General features: G+C 39.5%; 3 protein-coding genes across 6 annotated transcripts; 2 read left to right on the top strand and 1 right to left on the bottom strand.

Moving 5' to 3' along the window:
• Positions 1 to 5,917, bottom strand: atp5fa1 (ATP synthase F1 subunit alpha). Its single transcript, XM_079486388.1, has 11 exons — positions 5,506 to 5,917; positions 4,713 to 4,791; positions 4,430 to 4,599; positions 3,943 to 4,116; positions 3,683 to 3,849; positions 2,673 to 2,973; positions 2,282 to 2,506; positions 2,098 to 2,205; positions 1,763 to 1,907; positions 1,530 to 1,680; positions 1 to 1,357 (listed from the first exon to the last, which is right to left on the bottom strand). Exons 1-11 carry the CDS (start codon positions 5,563 to 5,565, stop codon positions 1,279 to 1,281), a joined length of 1,659 nt encoding a protein of 552 aa, XP_079342514.1. The 5' UTR covers positions 5,566 to 5,917; the 3' UTR covers positions 1 to 1,278.
• Positions 5,918 to 6,098: 181 nt separating this feature from the next.
• haus1 (HAUS augmin-like complex, subunit 1) lies at positions 6,099 to 9,102 on the top strand. Of its 2 annotated transcripts, none has more exons than XM_079486387.1 (9): positions 6,099 to 6,250; positions 7,040 to 7,214; positions 7,407 to 7,542; positions 7,732 to 7,866; positions 8,000 to 8,123; positions 8,206 to 8,271; positions 8,392 to 8,463; positions 8,642 to 8,689; positions 8,778 to 8,878. In XM_079486387.1, exons 2-9 carry the CDS (start codon positions 7,145 to 7,147, stop codon positions 8,835 to 8,837), a joined length of 711 nt encoding a protein of 236 aa, XP_079342513.1. In that variant the 5' UTR covers positions 6,099 to 6,250; positions 7,040 to 7,144; the 3' UTR covers positions 8,838 to 8,878. The 2 variants fall into 2 exon arrangements, with proteins under 2 accessions (XP_079342513.1, XP_079342512.1); XM_079486386.1 differs by lacking the exon at positions 6,099 to 6,250 and adding an exon at positions 6,677 to 6,846 and having other exon boundaries at positions 8,778 to 9,102.
• ark2n (arkadia (rnf111) N-terminal like PKA signaling regulator 2n) lies at positions 8,927 to 26,172 on the top strand. 3 transcript variants are annotated; one of them, XM_079486384.1, is made up of 5 exons: positions 8,927 to 9,164; positions 9,949 to 10,698; positions 18,273 to 18,350; positions 22,314 to 22,398; positions 22,567 to 26,172. In XM_079486384.1, exons 2-5 carry the CDS (start codon positions 10,020 to 10,022, stop codon positions 22,730 to 22,732), a joined length of 1,008 nt encoding a protein of 335 aa, XP_079342510.1. In that variant the 5' UTR covers positions 8,927 to 9,164; positions 9,949 to 10,019; the 3' UTR covers positions 22,733 to 26,172. The 3 variants fall into 3 exon arrangements, with proteins under 3 accessions (XP_079342510.1, XP_079342511.1, XP_079342509.1); XM_079486385.1 differs by lacking the exon at positions 18,273 to 18,350; XM_079486383.1 differs by lacking the exons at positions 18,273 to 18,350; positions 22,314 to 22,398; positions 22,567 to 26,172 and adding an exon at positions 13,137 to 14,000.
• Positions 26,173 to 26,339: the final 167 nt, after the last annotated feature.

Genomic DNA, 26,339 nt, shown 5'->3' with positions numbered 1-26,339 from the left:
AGGGATAAGCAGTTTATTTAGAAATGAACATTTTGGCATCATAAAGCATCTTTACACTCACTCTGAACTGGCTTTTTTTTTAAATAGACCTAAAGAACTCAAGGAGGTAACCGAGATGCCCTCAAATCTAAACATTCATTAAATGACGACTTTTAATCATAATTTTCACTTGCGTATACGCAATGTATTATTCTCTAGTACGACACATTTTTAACTATAGCATGTCACAGGTTTTTTCATATAAACTACACATTTACAAAGTTCCAATTTCAGTTCAATATCTCTGTGACTGTGTATAATAGGACTAAATTTGCCATTGTCATCAGTGGCCAGTTGTTCAAAAGCAATCTGATTGGATATCGTCTTAAGGGTTGGATCAAATAAAATAAACAGGTTGTTCAAAAGCAAAAAGGGATTGTGAACTATGATTGAATAGCAAATCCTAGTCTAGGTTTTGATTCGGAAAAAATCTTCAGTGTTCAAAACGTTCAAGTGTGATTGCGATGTGTCTAAAGGGACGGTTTACCCAAATATATCTTTACCCTTCGGTTGTTCCATATACTTTATCTTGTTCTGCTGAACACAAAGATGTTTGGAGGAATGTCAACAGTTCAGATCTGGGACAACGACTACCACGGTTGGAAAAATGTAAATAGTCAATGTTCCCCAGAACTGTTTGCTTTCCCAAAACAGCTAATTTTGTGTTTAACAGAATTACAATATATACACAGTTTTTTCTGAATAATATCCGACAACTGAAAATCTTTGCGTGTGCAACAGAACAAAGTAATTTCTACAGGTTTGGAACAACTTGCGGGCGAGTAATTCATGTCAGAATTTTCATTTTAGAGTGAACCATCCCTTTTAGCCAAAAAGTCAGGATTAAACTGGTCCCAGCAGAAGGGTGGATTTCGGGAACAAAATTTAACATTTATTTTAATAAAACAGTTTTAAAAACACATTTTATCATGCAATATGCAAACAGACTAATTGATACCAGTCACAAACCAAGTTAAGTTATTGTGTTATCAGTAACATTTGCTTTAAAAAGCTATTGAAGGTGCCTACCACACTTCATTACTAAAACCTAATATGTTTGCGACCAATGTTATAAAAACAGACACACAGTTGGAGTAGGGAACACTTTATTCTCTGTTAGGAGATTTCTGTACATCGAGGATCAAGTGCCACTTGAATTTTCTCTTAATGGGGTTTGTATAAATTTAAGCTGGAGCACTATGCAAACATTGACAAAACATTAGCAATACGGGAAACAGATTACTCGAAGCTTGACAGGAAGTTAAGCACAATCCCCTTGAGTTTAACATCAGAGGCCGCTGAGATATTACCATCAGTCCTAGAAGAAAAACAACCACAGAGTTAAAATTGTTATTGCAAAATTAAGAATTTAAGTTTGAGATGACAAATCAACTAAAAACCACAGTGACACCAAGTTGACCATATCAGTAAGAATCATCAATTCAACAACCAACATGGAATACATAAATAACTTGTCAAAAGATGTTAACCTGATGGATGTCAGCAGATCCTGGTGTTGGCTGATGACGTGTTGAAGGAAGGCTTTCTCGAATCTGGTGATCTTGCTAGGCTCCATCTTGTCCAGATGTCCCCTTACACCCGCGTAAATGACTGCTACCTGTTCCTCAATGGCCATGGGTACTAAACAAGGAAACACTCTTAATACAGGAATATACAGAGAAAAGGATGTCCTCCAAACAGCAGGGGGCATCAGCAAACTTACAGTACTGTCCCTGCTTCAGCAGCTCTGTGAGTCGCACGCCTCTGTTCAGCAGCTGCTGGGTAGTGGCGTCCAGATCAGAACCGAACTGAGCGAAGGCAGCCACCTCACGATATTGGGCCAGCTCCAGCTTCATGGTACCAGCCACCTGGAGAACAGAAAGCAAGCCAAGCGATGAACTAAACTGCCACATAAACTTGTACTTTGTAGCCATTCAATTTCAAACCTGCTAAGATCTTGACAGGCCAATTATTTAAACAAATACAAAATCCAGATTCATGCAAAGTAAATTAGATTGAAAGACTGAATGTAAAAGAACCACTACCAAATGCACAAACCTGCTTCATGGCCTTGGTCTGAGCAGCAGAACCGACACGGGACACAGACAGACCCACGTTAATGGCAGGACGGATACCCTTGTAAAACAACTCAGTCTCCAAGAAAATCTGCACGAGCAAAAAAGTACATCATTGAAGTTTTTTTTGTTAACGCTCAATACATCTAAAAATCCAAGCTGTTCACCTGTCCGTCAGTGATGGAGATGACATTAGTGGGAATGTAAGCAGACACGTCTCCGGCCTGAGTCTCGATGACGGGCAGGGCAGTTAGGGATCCACCACCAAAGTTGTCGTTCATCTTTGCTGCTCTCTCCAGCAGACGGGAGTGCAGGTAGAAGACATCACCGGGGTAGGCCTCACGACCAGGGGGACGACGCAGAAGCAGTGACATCTGGCGGTAGGCAACAGCCTGCAGAAAGAAAAGATTACTTCAACACTATGCATTTCTTTTTGGTTTAGCCACAATACCTGTCAATGGCATGAGAACTGTTACAATACAGCAAGATGCTTTTTTTTTATTGACTAACATTATTCTAAAAGGTAAATAAGGTACAACACTACTTAAAAGCTCTCACCTGTTTGGACAGATCGTCGTAGATGATGAGGGCATGTTTGCCGTTGTCTCTGAAGTACTCGCCCATGGAGCAGCCGGAGTAAGGAGCCAGGTACTGCAGGGGAGCGGCATCAGATGCGGTAGCAGACACCACAATGGTGTATTTCATGGCGTCAGAATCTGTAAGCCTCTTCACCAGCTGGGCCACAGTGGATCTCTTTTGGCCGATGGCCACGTAGATGCAGTACAGTTTCTTTTTCTCATCTGTGCCCTCATTGAAGCGTTTCTGGTTGATGATGGTGTCGATGGCAATGGCGGTTTTGCTGAGAGACAATTTATATTACACGTTTACAGTACAAGCACAAATTGGTGTGGGCTGATGTCACTGATGGCTGACAGACATGACTATGTTGAGCTGGCATCGTGATTCCAACAAATGTTTCATTTTTGTCACGTGACACTCATTGCAGGCTCGAAATCGCGTTGTAAACAAATAGGAACAAGGCCAAGGTGCATATAAGCTTGCACTGTACAGATCAGACTGGCCTGACTTTAAAACAGAGGAACGCACAGTTTGTGCAGAACCACCTGACTTTATAACTATACAACGTGAGCTGTGTAGACACACGTTATACAAAGACATATCAAGCTATATCAAGAAGCTGAGTCTCTAAGCAGCTCGTGCCTAGTTGCTCTTCGCTTTTTAATGCCGCAGGGCAATGTCATCGTCCATCACCTTGTTTCACTGTAGCCATAGTCCGATGCCAATTTGGAAGACATCACCCAACCCGATCACAAATCACTTCAAACATCAAGATGGATGACAGATAAAAATACTACTTCAGTAATAAGTTGTAGCAAATTTGCAATAAAATGTATCTTTTTAAAAAAGGTAAACACTGCTAAAATTTGCTCTGCACAAAGCTTTGCAACTTCTTACCTCTGCCATTCCTTAGATGAACAGCGCATCTAAAGCACGAGGATATCATTTGTCATGTATTTGTACAATTCTGCACTCTTATCTGGACTTACCCAGTCTGTCTGTCACCAATGATCAGCTCTCGCTGTCCACGACCAATAGGCACCAGACTGTCCACAGCCTTGATGCCAGTCTGCATGGGCTCCCTCACAGAGATACGGGGGATGATGCCAGGGGCCTTCAGACCCACACGTCTGCGCAGCTTGCAACCCAAGGGGCCCTGGTGTTAGAGAAAAGTGATTGGTTAATCGATGAGACTAACAAAGAGTTATTGAAAACACTTCAACTTCAAAACATTGATTTGCGGTCAGACCTTGCCATCAATGGGGTTTCCCAGAGCATCCACAACACGTCCTAGTAGCTCCTCTCCGACTGGGACATCCACAATAGCTCCTGTTCTCTTGACGATGTCACCCTCCTTGATCAGTTTGTCGTTACCAAACACCACAACACCAACATTATCGGGCTCCAAGTTCAAAGACATGCCCTGCAGTAGGAGAAAGAGATTTCTTAAATGACAGCTGAGAAACTTTGTTTACATCACAAACATTTCACTTATTGAGAAGTACACATTTAGAGATGGACAATCCCTTAGGAACCAAGATTAGCTTTTTAATTGAAAGAATAACATCAACATTAGTAGCAGATGTTTTGATGATATTAGATCTTTTGTATTTTTCTAATTAAAGGCTATAAAATGTGCATTTAAAAGAAGCTTGTATCATTGAATCCCGTAGCGCACATCGAACATAAACCAAAGCAAAAACAGTCAATGTCAAAGCAGACCCCATCACACTCACCTTCAGACCAGACGAGAACTCCACCATCTCCTCAGCCTGCACATTCCTCAGCCCGTACACACGAGCGATACCGTCACCAATGGACAGCACGCGACCGGTCTCCTCAAGATCTGCACGAGTTTCAGCTCCAAGAATCTTCTCCTCCAGAATGCTGGAAACCTCAGCTGTGCCTGAACAAAAAACACTTGAATGAGACAAATGCAGCGCCGAAGTACAACAAACATGGAAATAAGACGCTTATCGAATCTGAAAGTTAATATGACAGACAGCAAGATCCACACACCTGTCTTCTGCAGCCACGGTTTTGCGGTGTGCAGGTTCTTTGCGCCGACGCATGCAGCAGCCGCAACATTTTTGGAAACCTGCATTCAGAGACATTTGGTTTATTAGCCTGGTTAAGAACGACAATTCACTTTAAAATGAGAAAACATAAAATGGTTTCATATGAACACTTGACCTTCATGAGCTGGCAGCAGACATGCTACTGCAGCTAAACCCTTTATGTTTATAAAATAAGAATTTCTCAGACGTTAAAGTCGGGTGTTCTGCGTTTAATTCTGACGCAAATCAAATAAAAGTCTCAAGTGAGAATGAAGTCAACGAATCATATCACCGGCAACACTGCCTCCTAACGTTAAACGTAACGTACATCATAAAACAGCTAAAAAAAGAGAATGATTTAATGCATTAAAAACTTTACGCATCAAGTACTCCTTTACAACAACTGTATTTGTACGAACTACAAAACAACTGACATGTCACAAACCCGAGCTGTATTTCCTGACCTTCAATAGGGAATGTCATTCAATCAACGACACCTCCCCAAAACGTGCAATTGCAACCATTTACGTGCTTTAACATTTAATAAATCTGATGTAAAGCGACACACGAGTAACGTTCTGCGACGCAGTAAACAGAAGTAAAACGAAGCAGAGTGAAACGCAGTAAGGCGCGACACATACGCAGGCCCTTGATAATGCAAGATGGCGGCGCGCTCAGCCTCACGCCATTAACAGCGCTGACATTCACCGGCTCGGTTCTGCGGACCCCAGAAAACACAGCAAAATAAGACTTACGAATCCGGCCCGTCGGGGCAGTGTGCGGGCCAGAGCCGCCGCGACGCGAACAGACAGCATGATTGACGACAGTTTAAAGTGCGGGAGCTTAAGCTTCTGTTCTCCTGCAGCGATCGGCTGGAGCGCGAGGAGCTGAGTGAAGGAAATGGAGGTCGAGCGAGCGGCTCATATACGAAAGGTCAGCGCGAGACCCGGATACACTTCTGATAGGCGAGGTTGTGCGCTTTAATATCGATATAAAAGAAATAAATATTGTTTTTGCAAAAGTTAATTCAAAATGAGATGAGAATGCGTGCCTACGTATATTTAGCAGTGTTTTTAATTATATCCATTAATTGATTTATAGGCTACTTTACTTTATTTCATCACAGTTTATCTAATATTTGTCCACCGTGTTAGTGGACAAGGTGTCAGTTTATGTTTGTTCATTGCAGGTTTTCCTGCCGCTTGGTCTTTTTTAACGTAGTGACATAACTTAAACAACAAAATAATAATAACAATAAAACTTAATAAGTCTCTAACATTATCATTTTTCTGTGTTTTGGATCACCATTCAAATCTCAATAAATAGGTTGGATGTTGTGAGATAATTCTTCTGCGGATCTGGGAGCACATAAACAAGACACAGAGAGGCATCGAGCACTTGAACTCATTTATTTTAGAAGCAACAAGTCTTTATATACGGTACCAGAAAGACGTCTGGGGGGTTTCGTATGTCCATGGATTCACAGAATGACCAAATAAGGTACAGCATTGTAAGATAAAGCATGTTTGGCTTTTAAGAAATCCCCTCCTCCACAAAAATAGCCAGAAGGGAATCCCTTCTACTATTTAGCTAGGAATGTCTTTAGTGAGCTTGACAACCTCACAATTTATTATTTTGCGGGCTTGTATTAATTTATGCAGAAATTAAATCTAACAGAGACAAATACATAATACATAAAAAATACGAAACATACATAGGGGTATTTCATTTTAAGCAATACAATTAATTCCATCAGAATACCGTAAAAATAAAGATAAAACCACGTCGTCCGTGACGTGCCCTTTTAATACACTCCATACCTGTTGGTGGCAGTAAGGCGCCATTTTGTTGTTTGTCAACCGCCATTAGAACCTTAAAGAAGAAGAAGAAGATGTGCCCTTTATCTCTCGAACCTCATTGGCCAGCGGCCAGCAAATGGCAACATGCGCTTTGAAACCCCGGAACAAGAAATACAAACAGAGTGGCGGGATCTTCGCTTGCGTTAGAAAGTTTATTTATTACTGCAATTAAACATTTTAGTAACTACACGCGAGGAGCAGACAGTCGTTGTAAACATGTGTGAGAAAAGCAAAACCGTGAGTTATAATCTTATAGTTGGAAGTAAACGGATGTCTATCCGCGTTCTGTTTTCGGTTCTATGTAACCTACCGTTAGTAGTCTCACGTGTTTAGATAAATCAACTCGCACACATACACAAGTCTCGTGGCAATGAACGGCAGTATTTGTTATTTTAAGTTTGTCTGTCATGTCTTATTTGCATAATCGCAGGTGACGCAGTGGCTAAAGAAGGTGTTTGGTCAGCAGCCCGTACCCGACTTTGAAGTGAACACGCGGACGATAGAGATTCTGCACGAGCTGGTGGAGAACAGTGACATGAGATGCAGAGAGGTGGAGCTGCTCATACAGGACCACGAGCAGAAAGCAGAAGAATACAGCAGTGAAGGTGACATTCTTTATTTGAGCTATTTTTGTAGTTCATATAAAGTAACAGTTGTCAAGGTGATTTTAGCTGATGTATGAAATTGACACGTAGAGCTGTATTTTAGGATATACAAAAGCGACCACACTTTTCTTGATCCATGGAAAGTAAAAATCCATCTGCTCGTGTGGTGGATTTTGTTTTATTTTATGACAGCTGCCCATCTGTTAGAGGTGCTTGTCCAGGGAGTGGGACATCAGCCAGGGGCAGTGTCCAAACCCACAGCAGACCTGTTGTCAGTGCTGGAGGCCACAGCGGAAGTGCTCAAACTCAAAGACACATCACTCGGGAGGTAAAACAACGTCTCTCTTACATGCATCATTCATTTTCCCTTCTCATTATATATTTCAGCGACGTCAGAACGGCAACTTTTACACAAAACAAGCACATACACACAAAATCCTTGCACCTTAAGTGATCCAAAATAATATGTTAAATTCTGTGCGTAATTCATTTCTATCTATTCTGTTGGGTTTATCAGCTACTTGCCTGCAATCAATAAACTGACCAATGACGTGCTGGGGGCTGAAAAAACAGACAGGAGATTACAGCGGGAACTTTCCACTGTCAGAAAAAAAATGACGGCCACAGCTGTGCTTCGGAAGAAACTCCAAGAGTAAGAAAACCCAGGTTTATCACTGTTTTACATTTTTGTTTAAAAAAATGTGGATTCTTATCTTTTCTTCTAGTTTATAGATAAATAACAGCAGAGATGTATTTCAAAATGATGTTGGGGCTTTGTCTTTCAGTGATTTAATGAAGATCACACACATACAACAGGTGGAAGCAGCTACAGCCGAGGAAAGACTTCTCAACATGGACTTCATGAAGAATAAATCCAGAGACCTCGCCCGCCGGAATAAAATTGCACAGGTGTTGTATGTTTAGGCTGGAGACCTGGGTGTGTGACATCTTGCTTCCAGCTTTACAAACTGAATCTGTGTGTTTGTGACAGGAAAAATTGGACTCACGGCAGATGGACGATTCTCTTACACATCACGCCATTCTGCAGTTGTCAGAGGTAACCTACCCTTGGAATTACTAACCAGATCACAGGTTAAGACTGAGGTTTCATAAAATAAAGTTGACAGTTTTGACAAAAAAGTTGACAGTTAATTGCCAAATTTTCTCCTATACTTAGAAAATTGCAGCACTAAAGGACGAAACACTACCTTTGAAAAAGAAACTAGAGCCATATAGTGACCTGAGCCCTGTAAGTACATCAGATATAAGGTTTTTCACTTAACCAGACAGCAAAAGCCTGGCAGCCTTACAGAAATCTATTCACATTTTATTTCAGTCTGGTTTAAGTTAAAAACGATTTTCTTATTGGATGTGTGGGTTGTTAATGTGTCAATAGTTTTAACTTTTTGTTGGTCTTGTCTACACAGAGTCCAGCTTTGGCACGAGTGAAAATCGAGGAAGCTAAACGAGAGCTGGTAATTCTCATTTCACCTTCTTGCGTTTGACCTTTTTGTGAATATTTTTTAATAATATATAAAATAAATAAATGTTTTGTTTCGTCAGGCTGCCTTGGATGCTCAGCTGGAGCAGAAAGTGGACTTCATGAACACCTTATCTAGATAAACCCGAATGTCAAAAATAAAACTGTATATACCTGAAAAGTGTGACCTGTTCCTGTCGTGTTTAATAAACGCAACACCTCTCCAAACCTCACGGCGGTGATGTTGACTTTCGTCTGCGTCATTTCACCCGGAAATGACGTCTGCACATTTGTTCCAGCGACGGCTAGTGGGGACATTTTAAATTAGCAAACTGCTAAAGGGTTCGGAAAGTCGAGAACCAAGAGTTGTTATTTCACATATTATTTATAAACTACGCGTTTACATTCATATATCAATCTAAGCGCAACATGTTCAGGAGAAAACACACATGAGGACAGATTTGATCCAGGTAAGCCGCTGTCGTTGTGTTGCGCGTGCTGTTGTCGGCGGCGCGTCCTTCCATTTTAAGCCCGTGCAGCAGTTTTGAATAAAACCTGCTTTCTCTTCAAATAATTTCCGCGTTTTTACACGGATATATATAAATATAAACTACAAATATCTCGTTTCGATGAGCAAATGTGCAGGTTAAAGTGTTACGAGTGAACTTCCAGACTGTATGTGTTGCCGCAAAAGTGTGTCGCAGAGTTAACGCAGCGCTGCAGCATTTCACTTCATCCGATGCAACTTTTGAGTGCATTTGTTTACTTGGATCTCTTTTCTCCTCTAAAGGTTGTTTATGTAATACATTCAAGCATTTAATTGCACGTGTATTGTAGTGTTGTGTCGTGTTTTCCAAACTCTGATTCTGGAAACACATCCGTGCATTGAGTTATATACATTACAGAGTTATAGCAGACAGCTGCACGTGCCATTTACAGCAGTTAAGTGCATGCACGCAGTGTGATGCGAGATCTTCATGCATTATGCATTGGTGATCTCTGACCGTCTGATAGAGCTCTTGCTGTGTCGGGTTTCAGTCTGATCTAATGGGGCGAGGATTCTGTCATTCGGCCACCTATACAAAAGTGTGCAATGCCAACTACAGTTTGCAATTTTAGTTATTTAATAATTTACCTTCATAAAGGGCTAGTTCACCCAAAATGAAAATTCTTGCATCATTTATTCATCCTCGTGTCATTCCAAACCTCTATCACTTTGATTTATAAACTTGTATTGATACACTTTTTTTACAGATCATCCGCCCCTGTTTATCACTTCGCAACTGCCACTTCATACACCCTGCCTGTGGCCCCGCCCTCCAGAGATGACTGATGTCCAGAAGGCCAACAAGCTCCCAGAATGCCCATCAGAGGGCGGGGCCACCTCTGAGGAGCAAGACATGCCCCCGAGACAAGATTCCACGCCCACCAGCTCTCCAGCGTGTGAAGAGGCAGACAGCATACAGAGTCCTGACAAAGAGCCCGCCCCCCTGCTCTCCATGCCATGCTTACTAAAGGAGCTTCACAGAGACTCCGCCCCCGGGCAGACACGGGAAACCGAACCTACTTCGACCACCTGCCCGCAAGAAGACAGCGACTCCTCCGTCTGCCGGCAGTCGCCATCCTCCTCCGGTCACCTGGGCGATTCCGACACGCTTTCGTCGGCCGAGGAAGTGGCCGCACCCACCCAAGCAGCGGGCAGGAAGTCGCGCCGTTCGCATTCTGAGAGCGACACTTCCACTGTTGCCATGGCAGCCAAGAAGAATCGCTGCCAGGAGAAGCAGGTGAACGGGCGCGTTCGAGTCAGGGGTCCACGCAGCCAGAAACAGAAACAGCGCATGAGACAGTTACGGCAGAAGCGGGAGGCAGCGGCCAGGCGCAAGCCAGACGTGCTCCAGGACAGCAGCACCAGCGACAGTGACATCACAGCCCACTCTTCATCATCATCGCCATTAACCGCCTCGTCAGACAATGAGGGCGATACAATCAACTCTCACGCACCAGGTAAGCGTACAAACCCGTACACGGAGAATGTAGTCTACAACTAGACTGACTTTAGTCTAGTGTCAGAAACTGATGCATCTTGATTCTCAAAGCGATTCTGGATCGATTCACAAAAATTCACAATTTGATTTTTTAATTGTTAATAATTGTTTTAAATGCAAAAGTGAATACATACAGCACTGACAATCACACTATGGATACTTGTGCAAACCCACAGAAACCCAATACAAAACTACTAACTTGACAAACGGTTTGATTTGAAAGCTGTAACTTTAAGAATCGTGTAAATTTAGATATATAAATATAGATGTGTAGAGAATCGTTTCAGAATCAAATGATGAAGAATATCTAATCTTCCATCCACTTGTTCTAAAACAATCCAACACATGTATCTGAAGTCATTGTTCATTTTCTCTTCTGCATTGTTTAGTGCATGTCAAAAATGTCAAAATAAGGGATTGGCCCGTAGATGAGTCTTGTCGCACATCAGTCACATCATTTAAACAAACACATTCAGGATTTTTTGCACCAATCAGTGCCCGTGTTATAGTGCATGCATGTGTGTTGACTGACCTCATATATAAAATGTCAGGGGAGGACAACTTTTCCCTTTTACAAATGATGACCATCTAGATCAGCCATCCCGTAGTTCTTACACATCCTTTAACATATACAAAACAAAGTCCTTATGATTATACCAGAGCGGAATGTATGGCTTTTCTTCCAGGGCACATTTGAGTATTATAAAGTTTCCTTATTGTGTCGTTGGTTGTCTTGATGTTGTGTTTGAATATCTGTTTTAATGTGACTGTGTCATGTGCCAGTGTTCTGTTATTTGTGTGTTTTGTGCATATGAAATACTTCTCATTCAGGTCTTTCTTTTATACAAAAAACACTAACTACAAAGGCCACCAGAGGGCATTGTGCTTTCAGGGGGTCACGCTGGTGACTGACCGGGTCGTAGCATCTGTGATCATGATTGCAGGATTTTTTCCAGTTGTGATTTTTGGAATGGGTCAGGATGGTCATCTAGCTAGTTGGTTCAGTTGATGAGTTCATATGCATTTGTTGTATTTTTAGCTTTTTTATTTATAAAGCAGCGGTACATTTGAAGCTTGTGCATTTAATAGCAAGCACGAATTTAAACACCACTTGTGTAACAAAATCACTTCGTTCACTAATGAATTATTGTCAATAACTGCTGCACTGTGAGGTAGGGTTGTGCAATTAATCGAAAATGAATTGTAATCGTATCAAAAGTATCGAGGTAAACAATTATTGTGCTGCATTCCATTTAGCAAGGATCCTCTCCTTTCTTGTAGTAAAAACCCACAGCGCACCCTTTTCTTTACAGTGGTTCAGCAGTGCTATTTCTTTGCATTTATCTTTCAGTTAAATTCAGAGTTTAAAAGCAAAGTTGTATTTATTTTTCGATGTTGTTTTAAAGGTTAATGAGTAATCGTGTTAAATAATCGGGATCTCAATATTGGCCAAAATAATCGTAATATTTGTGAAGACTGTATGAGGCTCTTTATTTGCTAGATATCTGTTAACATATTAAAGGGCTACGTTCAGTGTACGTATATCGCTAAAACTTAATAGTCTCGTTTATGTTGTGTTTGCAGAATACTCATTATTTTAAAGCAACACACTGTTATTTAAGGTTTAAGCGTATCTTAAAGCTGCAATCTGTAAATTCTTTCGGGTTAAAAATGCAACGTTTTTCAGCAAATGATTTAAATCTCTTCTAACCATATCTTAATTCACAGTGCCTTAAGCCGCGGTCACACTTGACTTTTTGCTCCAATGACTTCCAGTTTTACGCATGCAATGCGACAGACTGGAAACGCAAACCTCTCCAAAGATGTCGCTGCGTCGAAAAGTTCAAGTTTGGTAAACTCTGACCTGCGAATTCATGTCACGTGAGTGCGTGAGACCAATAGAAGATTAAAATGCCACAGCGTGAACTCTCGGTACAGAAATGTAATGGAGGAATTGCACCCGGCTATTTTCGCAGCACCGTCCAAACTAATTTTGCATGCTCAAAGTGTAAACTGACTGTGGCATTAGTCGTAGATGTCGATAGAGAGGCAAAAGTTATCTATTGCAGCTTTAACAATTTTTAAAATTAACAATAACATTTGCATTGAAAAGTCAAGGTTTCTTGAAATCCAGACAGCTGTTCACTAGCTTGCTCTTCTATCTTCACTTCCTTCTAAGGGTTTATTGGGTAAAATTGTTGCCATCTTGCTCTGTGACTGTTCAGCCTTCTGTAGTCACGTGATCATTGATGATCTGTATTCAGAATGCACTGCGAGAGCTGCATGACGTGTTCCCAGCATGCTCGCCGGTGTGCACGCACTAACGCCGCCACTTTCTGCATTCCGCATTCCTGTTTGTCTGACGTCTCTCTCTCGGCACTGCCGTCTGTCTTTAAGCTGGTCACCGCCGAGCCGAGAGTTCCGGAGCTTCAGCGCATGGACGGGGACAACTCGACATGGGTGTGGCCGGCGGCAGTCTGGGCGGAGTCTTGGAGGAAGCGCTCACACGATTCGCCGCCATGCAAAGACAGACCGAGGAGCGCTTTCGCGTGTGGATGGACAGACTGACCCGGATGCACTCTGACGATGACCTGTCGTCCAGCGAAACCCAGGAGGGGCGGAGCCACGTTAGCTCATTCCTGCCGTCGTCGGAGTCACAGGAGACTTTGGCGGCCTATCAAATGGCCCGAATGAATGCCAGTATGGTCCCACCGACACAGACTGCCAGCCTCAACGGAAGCGTTGACCCGGCCGACCCAACCGTTTAAGCAACATTACCAGCCTAGATGTCCTGTGCCGACTCGATTACACCACTCTTTAGTGGAGACTCAGAACCATGCACAAACGTTTTCTTTATTTCTCATTAAATCATCCTAATTCTCACTTATGTTCTGCTCTCTTATGTGCATTTCTCTTTAAAGGAAAACATTTAAATTCTGTCATTTACTCACCCTCAAACTCATGTGACTAACCTTCTTCCATTGAATACAAATAGTTTTGTGAAAAATATTCTGGCCGGTCCTCCCTTGAAAACAATGTAAGTGGGGATTGGATAGTTCTAGCTCACAAACGTTTGGTAAGAGTTATCCAGATTACTTTTGTGCTGAAGGTTTGTGTGAGAAACCAACCAAAATTTAAGTTAAGTAATTAATTAAATATAATTAATAATTATTGACCAGTTTCTCGTCTCTTCCACACAGAGCTTATGAGTTGCATTTTATGAGAGCTTGACGGCTTTACTCCCCATTTGGTTATTTTGAGGTAAACTAACCCTTTAACTTTATCTGTGTCTCGTTTTTCTTATTTTGTAGTCACATCTCAGGGCGCCTCCACAGTCAGTGCCTTCGCGAGCTCTTTTCTTTATGAGAGCCGGTTCTTCCATTCAGCTGGAGTTGAATAGTTTTAGTTAATCATTTAAAGGAATCATTTGTCTTCCCCGTAGAATGATGACATTAACGTTTGTCCGACAAGATGTTTCTCCTAAAGACTGCTGAAGTTTTGCCTTGACTGCCATGTTGTGTATTTGTGTCCTCATCCCCGTTCATCTAGAACAGTAAGATCGGATCTAGAACACTAAGATCGGCACGTTTACCAAAGAACTCCTCTTGTTTGCATTGTGGCTTGTTCTTGTAGGTTCTTATTTAAACGCTTCCAAAGCAGAACGTGCATGAAATAGAAGAGCTGTAATGTACTGACAGCCTGCACATTAGTTTCAGTGATGAACACTAACCTAGAGCTCACACAAAACAAGTATTTCAAACTAGGGCTGGGTATCGATTCAGATGTTCCAATTCGATTTCGATTCTCAATCTCTCGATTCGATCCTAGATTCAGTTCAATGCATGCAGATAAATATCAAAAAGATATTTCTAAAGAAAAAGAACAGTAAACATCACATTACAATGGTGAATTAATAAAAAGTGTTTTGCTAGGAATTTGTGGAACTGTGGCCTTTGGTGATTAACATATTCATGACGTCATAGTCCTTCATAATTTGAGTTGCACTTTCGGACTCGTTTAGCTTCTATTCTCTGAACGTTATGTATTATAACACAGCTTGTTGCCCAAAAAAAGCTTTTCTCGTTTATTTATTTCCTGTCAGTCTAATTCTGTTTCTGTCATGGTCTGACAAAATCACCACACGTGAAAGAGCAGTGATACTGGCAACAACACCGCGCGTAGCCTCGATCTATGTAATAATGTTCTAGTTTACAGACGAATTGTTCATGTTTATATATCAAAACATTCAACATAACAGTGAAAGGTGTTTGGAAAAGCTGTGTTGTATTATTATTAACGAATGGGCCACCATACGGTGAATTGAATGTGCTGCTTCTCGCTGGCAGCTCAGTGCATTGTCACGCTGCGAGAGATGAGCTATGTGCCGGGAAAGCAAGACCTTGCGCCTCACGGTGCAGTACTTGCAACATTTTCCCAGTGAATGAAAATCAAGTCTTATCCGCTAGATTTGTAATTATGCGCTGAGTCTGAACAAATCATGACACACTTGCATCCTAATGAACGATAGGCTCCCTGTTGAAACATCTCCGTTGTAAAAACTAAAATGTATTTATGACTTTTGAGAATCGATATTGAATCGACCGCATTTCTAAAAACAATTAACAGAAAAATCTCGTTTTTGGCCCAGCCCTATTTCAAACACTAATATTCGGGCAGCACATGCAAATACACTGGAATGATGTTACTTAAAAAGGATCAGGTCATATTGTCCTTTTACAAAAACATAAATCCACGCTCATTTCTTTTCTCGTGTAGATGTAGTTAAATCTCCCAGTCATATTTCACGCCAAAATCTGTATTTTCCTTAAAGTTGTTGTTTAAGACCGTTATGATTGTGTGTTTTGTATGTTATCTTTAATGCCTTTTTTATTTTGGGGGATTTTGTTTCGTTGACTATTTTCATTGTTTTCATTCATGAAAATTTAAAATCGCTATGTTTTGTGGATTTACCTTTCAATGAAATTTCATGTTGATTTTTGTACTTTAAGATATTTCGTCACATTAAAATGATTAGCTGAGAAAACTTTGTTCATCATAGGAAATGTCAATATAAACGTCATTGTCTTTAATTAATCAAATATTTAGGTTACGCTTTATTTTACAGTGTAATTATACACTTAAATACAAAGTAATTAAAATTATCTACATATCAGGGTTTTTCCTGGCTCAAAATGAGGCGGAGGTGGTGCCATCCTGATCTTGTACCGTAGCTTAACAAAAGTGACTTCAACATATTAAAAGTTCTGATAAAAATAGATGACAATTATTAAGTTATATAAAACATTACTTTTATTCAACCAAACAGGAATGTTTTTTTTATCAAATGCAGCTTTTTATCATTTTCGACTTTGTCAGCCCTCGATAGCAAACTGAATTAATGAGTATTACTAAAGTGCATTCACTTTAAATGATTCGATGATCTCTTATATTCGCTAGTGACTAAAAAGTTCAATAGTTTAAATGAATCATTCGTCTGCGAGTTGTTTTGAATGCAAAGTGCGTTCATATTGGTGAACTCATTGTGTACAGTATATGCTGATTCAATGAACTAACTGAACAGATAAAGACATTACAATGTGCGTCATGTTGATTTAAAAAATTTCAAGAAATGAAACGTTCTTGGATGCAAAACAAACAGCCGTGAAACACATCAAGCTCTTGTTCTGCAACTCTTTTTATCGCCTTGTTGAGGTGATAACTAAACAGCGCCCCTAATGTGGTGTAATGCCGCAACTGCAGTTACAAATGACATACTGTTAAAGGTCCAGTCAGTAACACTAGCGGCAAGGTTGCAAAATGGCAACCAACAGTTCAATCCACCCCTCCACTATGATTGTTGACAGAACATTGCATAGTACATGCAAGGGTTCCCGTGATGCATGTAGAAAAAAATAACGCTTCATTGTGTAAGCTCTTTATACACTTCTGAAGGCATAGCTTTGTATATTATTTTGTATTTCTATCAATAGACCATCCCAAAAATAACACGCTGGACCTTTAAATGCATGCCTTGCGAAGAGTCTGAGACGGCACGACATTTGACGGAGGCGCCCAACTCCAATTTCCTCCGTGCAGGAAAAACCCTGGTACTCACTGTAGGGTTCGGATTAGGGTTAGTTACATCTTACTATGCATAATTTATACATATTCACATTTATTCATTTGGCAGACACTTTTATCCAAAGGTTCTTACAAGTAGGAGACCATATTAACATTTTGTCAACAGTACCGTTAGTTTACAAGTAAATACATGTAACGTGTTACAAGTGCAACCTAAAATACCATTTATAAATGTTACCTATTATTTTGATGTGAAATGACGGGTACGTATTCTTGACGGGCCTTTGTGACATCTCATTTACTTTAATTTTACTATAGTAACTGATTTGCAGGACGATGTTTACTGTTGTACTATATACTGTGTCTGAGAGAGAATGTTTACGCTTTTACTGTTTTTACCACACAAACATAATCAGGCTGCCTATATCATTTAAGTGTCAATGTTTTAGGTAAGAGTAAATATCCTTTGTCCTTATTAGATAAAAGTAATAACTTAATTAAATTTGTCACTCAATTCTAGGTTTATGTAACCAATATATTTTTATTTGTTGCATCATTTTTTTATAATGGTGCCTGACCAAAATAAAAGGTGGGTCAGGTAAAGTTCATTTTGTCATCATGTAATACATAATTGAGTTTTGATGTCTGCTCTGTCTTAAGCTGGTAAATAAATATACAGATTTTATTACAGTTTTTGACTCAAACTTTTAATAACATCCAACCAGCCAAAAATATATACCAGTTTTTCCTCACTTCATCTTCCATACACATTTTGTGTGAATTCATATTTGTGACGCTAAGCCTTTTTCTTGGCTATCTTAGTACTTAACTCTCACTGCCCCTTATAAAAGGAATAATAATATAGTGTCATGGGGCAAGTTTGACTCTGGTGAATAAAATAAATGTATTTATAATAACAGTAACATTTAATGGTTTAAATCACAGCGTTTAAATGACCGTCTGTGATGTAAGCATAAGAGAGTGCTTTCACAATTTGTGATCTAACAACAATGCGGTGGTAAACTTAGGTAACCTCTAAACTAGGAGTTTAAGTATCTCTACCAAGCAGCGGATTCCTAACAAAAGAAAGAAAAATGTGAGCGTGTTGGTGCCACTTCACAAATGATGCGAATAAAGCCAAAACCATATTCTGTCGATGGGACTACAAACTATTTTTAGGCCTTCATGCAAGATGCAGTTCTCTTGTTTTCTAGTTGGTCTTTATCACTGTATTTCCTGTTATAATGCTTTACATTTATTGTTATGATTATTCTCTGTAGTACACCGAGTAGCATAGATTTGTTTCATAGAACTGAAGTTGACCTCTAAACTCTTCTGTGTTTTAATGTTTTGTGACCAGTGTTGTTCAACAGGAACTATTTCGTCTTTTATATATATATATATATATATATAATATATGTAGCACTGAATCTGTGTGTGTGTGTGTTGCAGTGGGTCCTGCAGTGGTTGGTCACTATGATATTTCAGACACTCACTCAGAGCAGGAAAAGCAGTCAAACTCGCTCTCAGGTTTGTTTTGAGCCTAAATGTGTGCGTCTCAATTCACTTAGTACTCATTCTTATTATCATATGTATACAATGCTCAAGGTGCCCACATTTTGAATGTGTGCATCCGTGCATGTTTCAGGCCTAATATTTCCCACAATCCTTTGTGCAACAGAAGAACAGATGCATGTGTCTGTTCTCTTCAGATATCTTAAAGGTGTAGTGATGAATGGAAAGCCAAAGCTGTATTAAAAGAAAATGTTAATGTTAAAGGAGTAGTTCAATATAAAATTTAATTTCATGAGTGTTCACTCAACCGCATGTCGTACAAGCCGTCCGTGTGTTTATTTCTTCTGTTTGAGGCTTACGAGGAAAGCCTTTCAGGGTTCTTATCCAAAGATTCTCTGGCAAAAATGATGGAATCGACACACTTAGATGATGTTCATTGAGGATTTTACTTTATAGCAAACAGAAAAATCACAGATATGATGCATTTTTGTTAAATAGTTTAACATTCTAGCTTCATTACATATGCTTTTAACAAAAAAAATTAAAAAGTGTATCAATGGCTTATGTTTTGACAGATCAGGTTCTTCACTTAAATCACATAATGTTGAGGATAATATTGAATCATCTTTACTTTTCAATTCTAAAACGCATACTAGGACAAGTCTAAAAATGCGAATTAGTCATCAGTTAAAAGAGAGTGCTAACACACCTTCATGAGCTGTTGGACGTGGCTAATCGATAGGAAACATGGCTCCAACAAAAGAGTTGTCAGTTGAAACCGTTGAAATATTATAAAACAAGGAATTGTGCTCTCAATCCGCTGTTTCTAAAATTTGGTGCAAGTATTAACAGAATGGGAAGGTTATAAAAGGAAAACATACAGGCAGACCAAGGAAGACGTCAAAGCGTCAGGATAGAAAACTCAAAGCAAAATATGCCTTGAAAACTGAAAATGCACAACAAAACAAATGGGTGGAAACAGGAGTCAATGTTTGTGACAGAACTAAGAAACCGGCTGGGATTTAAATATAAAAAGCCAAACAAACGCCAAAACAGAAGAAAGCAAGGTTACAGTGGGCTATGAAGAAGCATTCACGGAGTGTGGATGATTGGATCTGCATTGGCCAAGGAGATGACGCTGGAACTTTAGTCTGGTGCCGTTCTAATGAACCATATAAAGATGACCTCCTGAAGAAAACAATCATATTTCCCAACTCATTTATGATATGGGGTTGCAGGTAAAGGACCAGATATGGCAATTATTACCTCAACAGTGCATTGAAATTTTGGACCCTTTTCTCATCCCATCCATGGAGGAGTCATTTTTCAGGATGACAATGCATCCCGCCACAGAGCGAAGAGTGTGAAAGCTTTTCTTCAGGAAAGGCAAATCAACTCTATGACATGGCCAGCAAACAGTCCGGATCTCAATCCGATTGAATATTTGTGGTGGAAATTAAAAAACTTGCTCCATCCTACAAAGCTGATCGGTCAACTGCTATTCGAGGAATATGAGTGATTCCATACTTTTTTCCTCTACTTGATCTGTAAAAACATAAGCTATTAAAATTAATTTGTTATTTTGTTGAAGAGGCATGTTTGGTGAAGCCACAATGTTAAGCTATTTAACAAAAACTTATTTGTCACATCTGTGTTTTTTGTTTTTTTTTGTTATAAAGTAAAAAAAAAAACCTCAATGAACATCATCTGTGTGTGTTGACTCCATGGTATAATGCACTTAAACCGGGGGCTGTTGGTTAAAGTCCAAATTTCTGTTTCATCGCAGCTTCAAAGGCTCTTCACGACACCAGCCGATGAATAAGGATATTTTCTATCGCAACAACCTTTTCAAAACTGGATGTTGAATGACACGTTATATGTCTTTGTGCACGATTATTGTTTAACATGGTCAGTTCGTGTACGTTTCAGGGATGTTTCAATCTTTCACGTAAGCCTTCCAACGCGATTGCATGATACGGGAGTCGTGGACGTGTATATACAGTGCAATCCGTGTATTTACTGCATATTTGAAAAGTGTAATTTTTTTGTTTTCTTGAAAAATGACACGGTTAAGCTAGACAACACCATTATTCATCGGCTGGTGTCATGTAGAACCTTTTGAAGCTGTGATGAAGCAGAAATTTGGATCTTAACCAATAGACCCCGTTTAAGTGCATTATATGGAGAAGAACTCTGGTAAGCTTTCCTCAAAAGCCTCAATTTGTTTTCAATAGAAGAAATAAACACACGGACGTGACATGAGGGTGAGTGAATTATCATGACATTTTTATTTTATAGTAAACTACTCCTTTAAATGTTAAAAAGCATACAGTGAAGGAAAGAATGATTTGAAGATCTGCTGATTTTGTAAGTTTATTTTAAGTCAGGGGAAAAATTTGATATAAAGGTTCTAAATTGATTTGCATTTCAGTCAGTGAAATGATTATATGATCACCGAGCAAATCAAAACGTTGTACTTGGTGGAGAAACCCTTGTTTCTGATAGTTGGTCACTAGGTTTGCACGTGTCAGGATACATTCGAGTCCTCTCCTCTGTAAATCTTAAAGGTTTCTTGGCTGTCGCTCAGCTAATTGCAGTTTTAGTCTCTATCACAGATTTTCTATCGGACTGTGTGCTTCTCATTGTGACACTCTTTGGTCGTCTTTGGGTCTTTGTCATGTTTAAGGCACATCTTCAGTGATCTAGATAAGTGGATGAGGTTCTCGTCCAAGATATTACGGCCCATGGGCTCGTCCCTCAGCCCCTCAATGCGGTGAAGTCGAGCAGAGAACAAGCCCCAAATGTTTCCATTACTGTGTTTCTCTGTAGTGAAGATGTTCTTGGGGTCATAGTCAGCATTTATCTCCCTCCAAAAACAGTAATGTAGTCTCGCAGAACTTTCTCCGAAGCCCTGAATCATTTTGATCAAACTTCAGACTGGCCTTCTTGGGCAGGAGGACGTTGTGGGTGCTTCAGAATTTCAATCTATTGTGTCAAAGCGTGTTACCGGTGGTTTGCTTGCTAACTGTGGTCCCGACTGTCTTGAAATCATTAAGCTTCCTCCGTTTAGTCTTCATCTTTATCCCATTGGGGAAATCTCTAATGGAGCTCCAGACCAAGAGCAATGAATAGTTATTTTGTGTTTCTTCTATTTCCAAACGATCGCTTCAACAGTTGTCTCCTCACCAAGCTTCTGTCTGTAGCCTATTCAAGGTTTGTGCAGGTCCCTCACATCCTTTGAAACCTATTTGGTCTCGACCGATGTGGAGAGGTTGACATGAAAGATGCAGATTCTGTTTGCAGGCATCTTTTATATACATATACATACAAGATGACTTAGGAGGACTTTCTTAAAGTGACAGGACTAATCTGGGGTCCATATAGGACCAATCTGTGAAGCCAGAATTCTTGCTGGTTGCTAGACGATCTAGTACTTATTTCACTGAATGAAATGCAAATCAACTTATAACCTTTATACAAAATCAGCAGTGGATCAAATAGTTATTTCCCTCACTGTATGTTTCATACAAGTCATGTGTAGTGTACATGCAAGCTCATTTATAACCAATGCAAACCTTGTACGTGTATGGTCCTAGATGCTTCTAATGAACAACGCAGAGTTCAAGATGAATATGACATTTGGTTAATCATCTTCAGTCTACTGTTATTAATTGGGCGCATTTATATTTAATTACTTACTATTAAACTGCACCAGACACGATGACTCGCAGTTCGCAGACGGCTGGTGTGTTTTAGAGATTTGTTATCAGGAATAACAGACCTTGGAATGTCACAACTGACCAATCAGAATCAAGTATTCCAGAGAGCTGTGTGATAATGTGCCGTTTAATTCTTAGTACAATGGTTTGTGTGTACGTTGCGTTTTGTCTATGTTTTGTTTGTTTAAAAATACTGTAAATAATATATTTGTTTATTTTGTTCAAGATGGGCTTAATTTTGTGTGTTGTCTTTGTGCAGGTGCTGTTGAGGTACAGCCGTCTCAGGTGAGCCCGCCCTCCACAGACAGTGAGGTGGAGATTGTCGGAGTTCAGGAGAATGCCAGGTACCATCTTTTATCTAATTCATGACTTTTACATGATATTAGACTATTTCAATGTGAAACTATTCATCTATTAATTTAATTTACTTGTCAAAGCAACAAACCACTTGCATGTGTCTGTTACTTTAATGTTAATGCAATAATGCGTTTGTATATTTAATATGATTGTAGTGTTGTCTCAAGATTTCCCCGTGGTGGCGTGATCCAATCCATTTCTTCCTGGAAACAAAGAGCGCCACCTCCATGGACGTCCGTCTCCGCACAGTCGGGCTGGGTTCCGCCTCCTGAGGTGGTTGACCTGACGCTGGATGAAGACAGGCACAGATATCTGCTGTGATCAGATACTTGCACACATACACTCATAAACGTGATTGGTGGGCTGAGTGACTCGATACAATACATTAAATTTCACTGCTGGATTTAATAACAGACAAAAGGTTCATGGTTCAAAAAGTGTTTTAGATAACAAAAGCGGTCACTGTTGTACACACTTTGATATATCTGAATATTTATTTGTCACTGTGAGACTGCTACAGGAGTAAATGATGTCTGTTTTTATACAGGTCAGTTATGGTTAGATGCATTCTTTACTATGAATTTCACATAATTATGTCAGTATTCAAAAAATTTATTTGTAAGATATATCCTTCTAAAAAAACATTTACAAACAAACTCTTAAGTACTTAAAGCCTGCAAGGCATTCTGGGGCTTCTTTGCAGAAATAAATACGGATTGTGAAATGGTCATAAAGCTTCCAAGAACGAAGCCCAGGTCATATTTTACCCCAAACGAAAAAAAGAATCTGAAAATGGAAAGTCCTAATTTATTCTGCTTATGTGTTTGTGGTTGATTTTGTGTCATTGACATGATTATTTATATTTTGTGGGGTTTTATTTTCCTAATGCAAAATATACATCTATTCTTCTCATTATGCGTTAAAATATAAACTTTTTAAAAGATCACACAAAACCTGTTGCTTCAGACTTATCACTAATTTAAGGATGCTCTGATCCTCGGCTAAAGTTTCAATGGTTTGAGTCGCTTTAGTCCCCTCCATCCCAAGATAACACCGTCACGCATGTAATTCTGCTGTCCGTCTCAGGATCCTCTTGCCGATACGTCCCAACCATGCCCCTTCCTGTTTTTAATGACGTAATTTCCTGTCAGGCAGCTTGCGCACCTGTTAGCCGAGATGAATGCAAACCTGCTGGTCTTACTGTGACCAGAGCGAACGCTTGTGTGTGTGAGTGTGAACCAGATCAATCATTTAATGCTGCTGTGTGAGGAGAAGAAACCTTGAAGTGTGTGTTACTTATGTAAAACTGCTTGTGTGTGTGTGTGTGTGTATCCTGAGCACGTTTGTCTTAAATATCATGCAACAGGCCCTTGCTTTTATTACGACAGTGGTGTTTTTTATTCAGATATCTATTTGTGAATACAATCAACGTGTGACGACCAATTTTGTTGGGGGTCTAATTTGCATATAGACTTCTTTAAGCAATTTGACAGCATCTTAGTTTTCTACATCACGCTTCCCCGGAACACCACTGAAACTATTTATTAATATTTGCTATGTTTTACACTTGATGTCACACATACGAAACTATGCTTGAAGAGCAATGGGCATCTTGAACACTGCAATTCAAGGAATAGTTCGCCTAAAATGAAATTGTCATCGTTTGCTGTTCCTCATGTCATTTTGAAGCTTTTCTTTATTAAACAACATGTTTTGAAGAATCCTCACACTTCCTTTTAATATACAATGAAAGCATAATAGTGACCGATGCCAAATGATACAAAGTATTTGATGAACACATTCTTCAAAACATTTGTCTTCCATGGCAGAAAGGCAGAATTTTCATTTTGAGGTGCACTGTTTCTTTAAATTGTACTTATTGGCAATATGTTCAGTCTGTATAAATGAAATGAGAAGTTTTAAGTTTAAGCAAGAACATGTTTCTTCCTCAAGATTATTATTTGTCACACCACTGTGTATTAGAAACACTCACTACCTGAATGTGAATTATTTCGCTTCATCCTGCTTCAGTCGACACGTGTCGACCTCTGACCCTTTAAGAAATTCACTGGTGGCTGTGATAAACGTTTTGAGTCACTTAGCCCCACCTAAACTGACCTGTCCCTTTAAGAGTGCTTCTATCTTGGGCTTCTTTATAAAGTCACATTGAGAACGCCAGTGAGCGGCGTGTTAAAAAAGGGAACTGGTCATTTCAAATCAAAAAAGTTTTATTTGATTTATGCTTCTGTTATGCTTTGACGTCCATCTTTAATTTCACAGGTTTAATGAAGAAGACACTCTCACTTTTAGAGAGTTAAAAGTGGACACATGTGGTGACTTAAGACGCTAAACCTAGAATGTGCTTCATCTGTGTGATCATAGGAACTGGTGTGGATGTTTCTGATTCCTGTTAGATGAAACATCTGCGTTGTTGTGAACATTTCATAAGATGTCCTAACATTTTCCACTCTTCATCACACATAACAGTAACTCATTTAAAGGAACAGTTCATTTACAGATGAAAACGATCATTTTTTCACCCTCCTGTCGTATCAGACAAGTGTTGTTTTCTTTCATAAAACACAGAATGACAGTAGTGAAGTGAGATTCATATTTAATGTACTAAATGTATGTAGTCATGCTAATGTATCGACATATTTATGCTTAAGTTTAGTTTTTATTAGAATAAAAGCTTGTGTTTACATAACATATGTCTGTGTACTGTGCATATAAATTTTGCATTTTGGAAATATTAAGATAGTTCTATTTATATTTACCAATAGCTGAAATGATACTGAAACGGCTATTCATTTTTATAGTTTTCTTCAGTATATACATATGTCTATAAATGCTGAATTAATATGCACAGACATTATGTAAACACAAACATTTATTCTGAATGCGATTAATCGTTTCACAGCCCTAGTTTTGATATATTTCAGTGTCCGTTATGCGACAATTTGTCCACGCACATATGTTTTTATTATTTTTTACTATATGTGCTCATTGTTGGACACTTTAGACTGTGCGTAAATTTCATCCTCACAGTGTGTGAATGCAAAGTTTTATACACAAGTCTCCAGCTCTAAAATGGATCAAGTGTACCATAAAGTAAATGATTAGTCCATTGCATTCAAAGTTTTCTTGATCGATAATGATAACTAAATGTTTGAAAACTTTGACAGTCACTGAGAATTTACAGCGTAAGGAAAGATTTGGGAACCCTTAGTGTTTAGCTTGTGCGACAGAAATGCCATCCACTTTTGTCGTGTAGAAAAATAGAAATGTTTAATGTCATAGGTCAGAAGGACACGAGGGTGAGTAAATGATGGAGAATCTTGTCTTGAGTTGTTCCTTTAAGGCTTTCCAAAATTGGGGCGACTTGAGTTTAAAGTCACAAGGCCTCCATCACCATTCGTAGCTTCAGTTCTTGCTGGGATGTATAGTGGTGTGTTTTGGAAGTGTTTAAAGCTTTAAAAAACGGCAATAACAACCCATCAGACATCCTGAAAATTCATCACGGCTGAACTCGACGTAACTCGCATCTGGCATGTGGAGGATGGAGGAACGTTTTTTTTGCATTCGACATAAGCTGTCCCTTTAATAATGTTACTCTGTTCTGTTCATTTTATTTTGACAGTATTTTAAATTAACGGCAAGTGTTCATATTTTCTGCTTCTGCGAGGGTTTCCTCCCGTCAACATTTATGTAGAATAAAATGAACCTATTTTAAGATTAATAAATAGAGATATTTAAAGAGTACAACTCCTTGTGTTTTTTATTCGTTAACAAACTTGGTTTGTGAATGAGAGAAAGTGCTGGTAATGGCACAGATCTTTAAGAAAGCAGACTCCGGTGTGGGAAAGGAGTCTGTGGCCTCTGACCTTCGGGGGTCACAGTTAGGCAGCTGCCACAGGAGGTTCTGTTC

Source organism: Barbatula barbatula (assembly GCF_947034865.1).
Source record: "Barbatula barbatula genome assembly, chromosome: 22".
NCBI classification, from domain to species: Eukaryota; Metazoa; Chordata; class Actinopteri; order Cypriniformes; family Nemacheilidae; genus Barbatula; species Barbatula barbatula.
The sequence above is the reverse complement of the archived record's forward strand: the minus strand, read 5'-3'. Positions and strand labels throughout refer to the sequence as shown.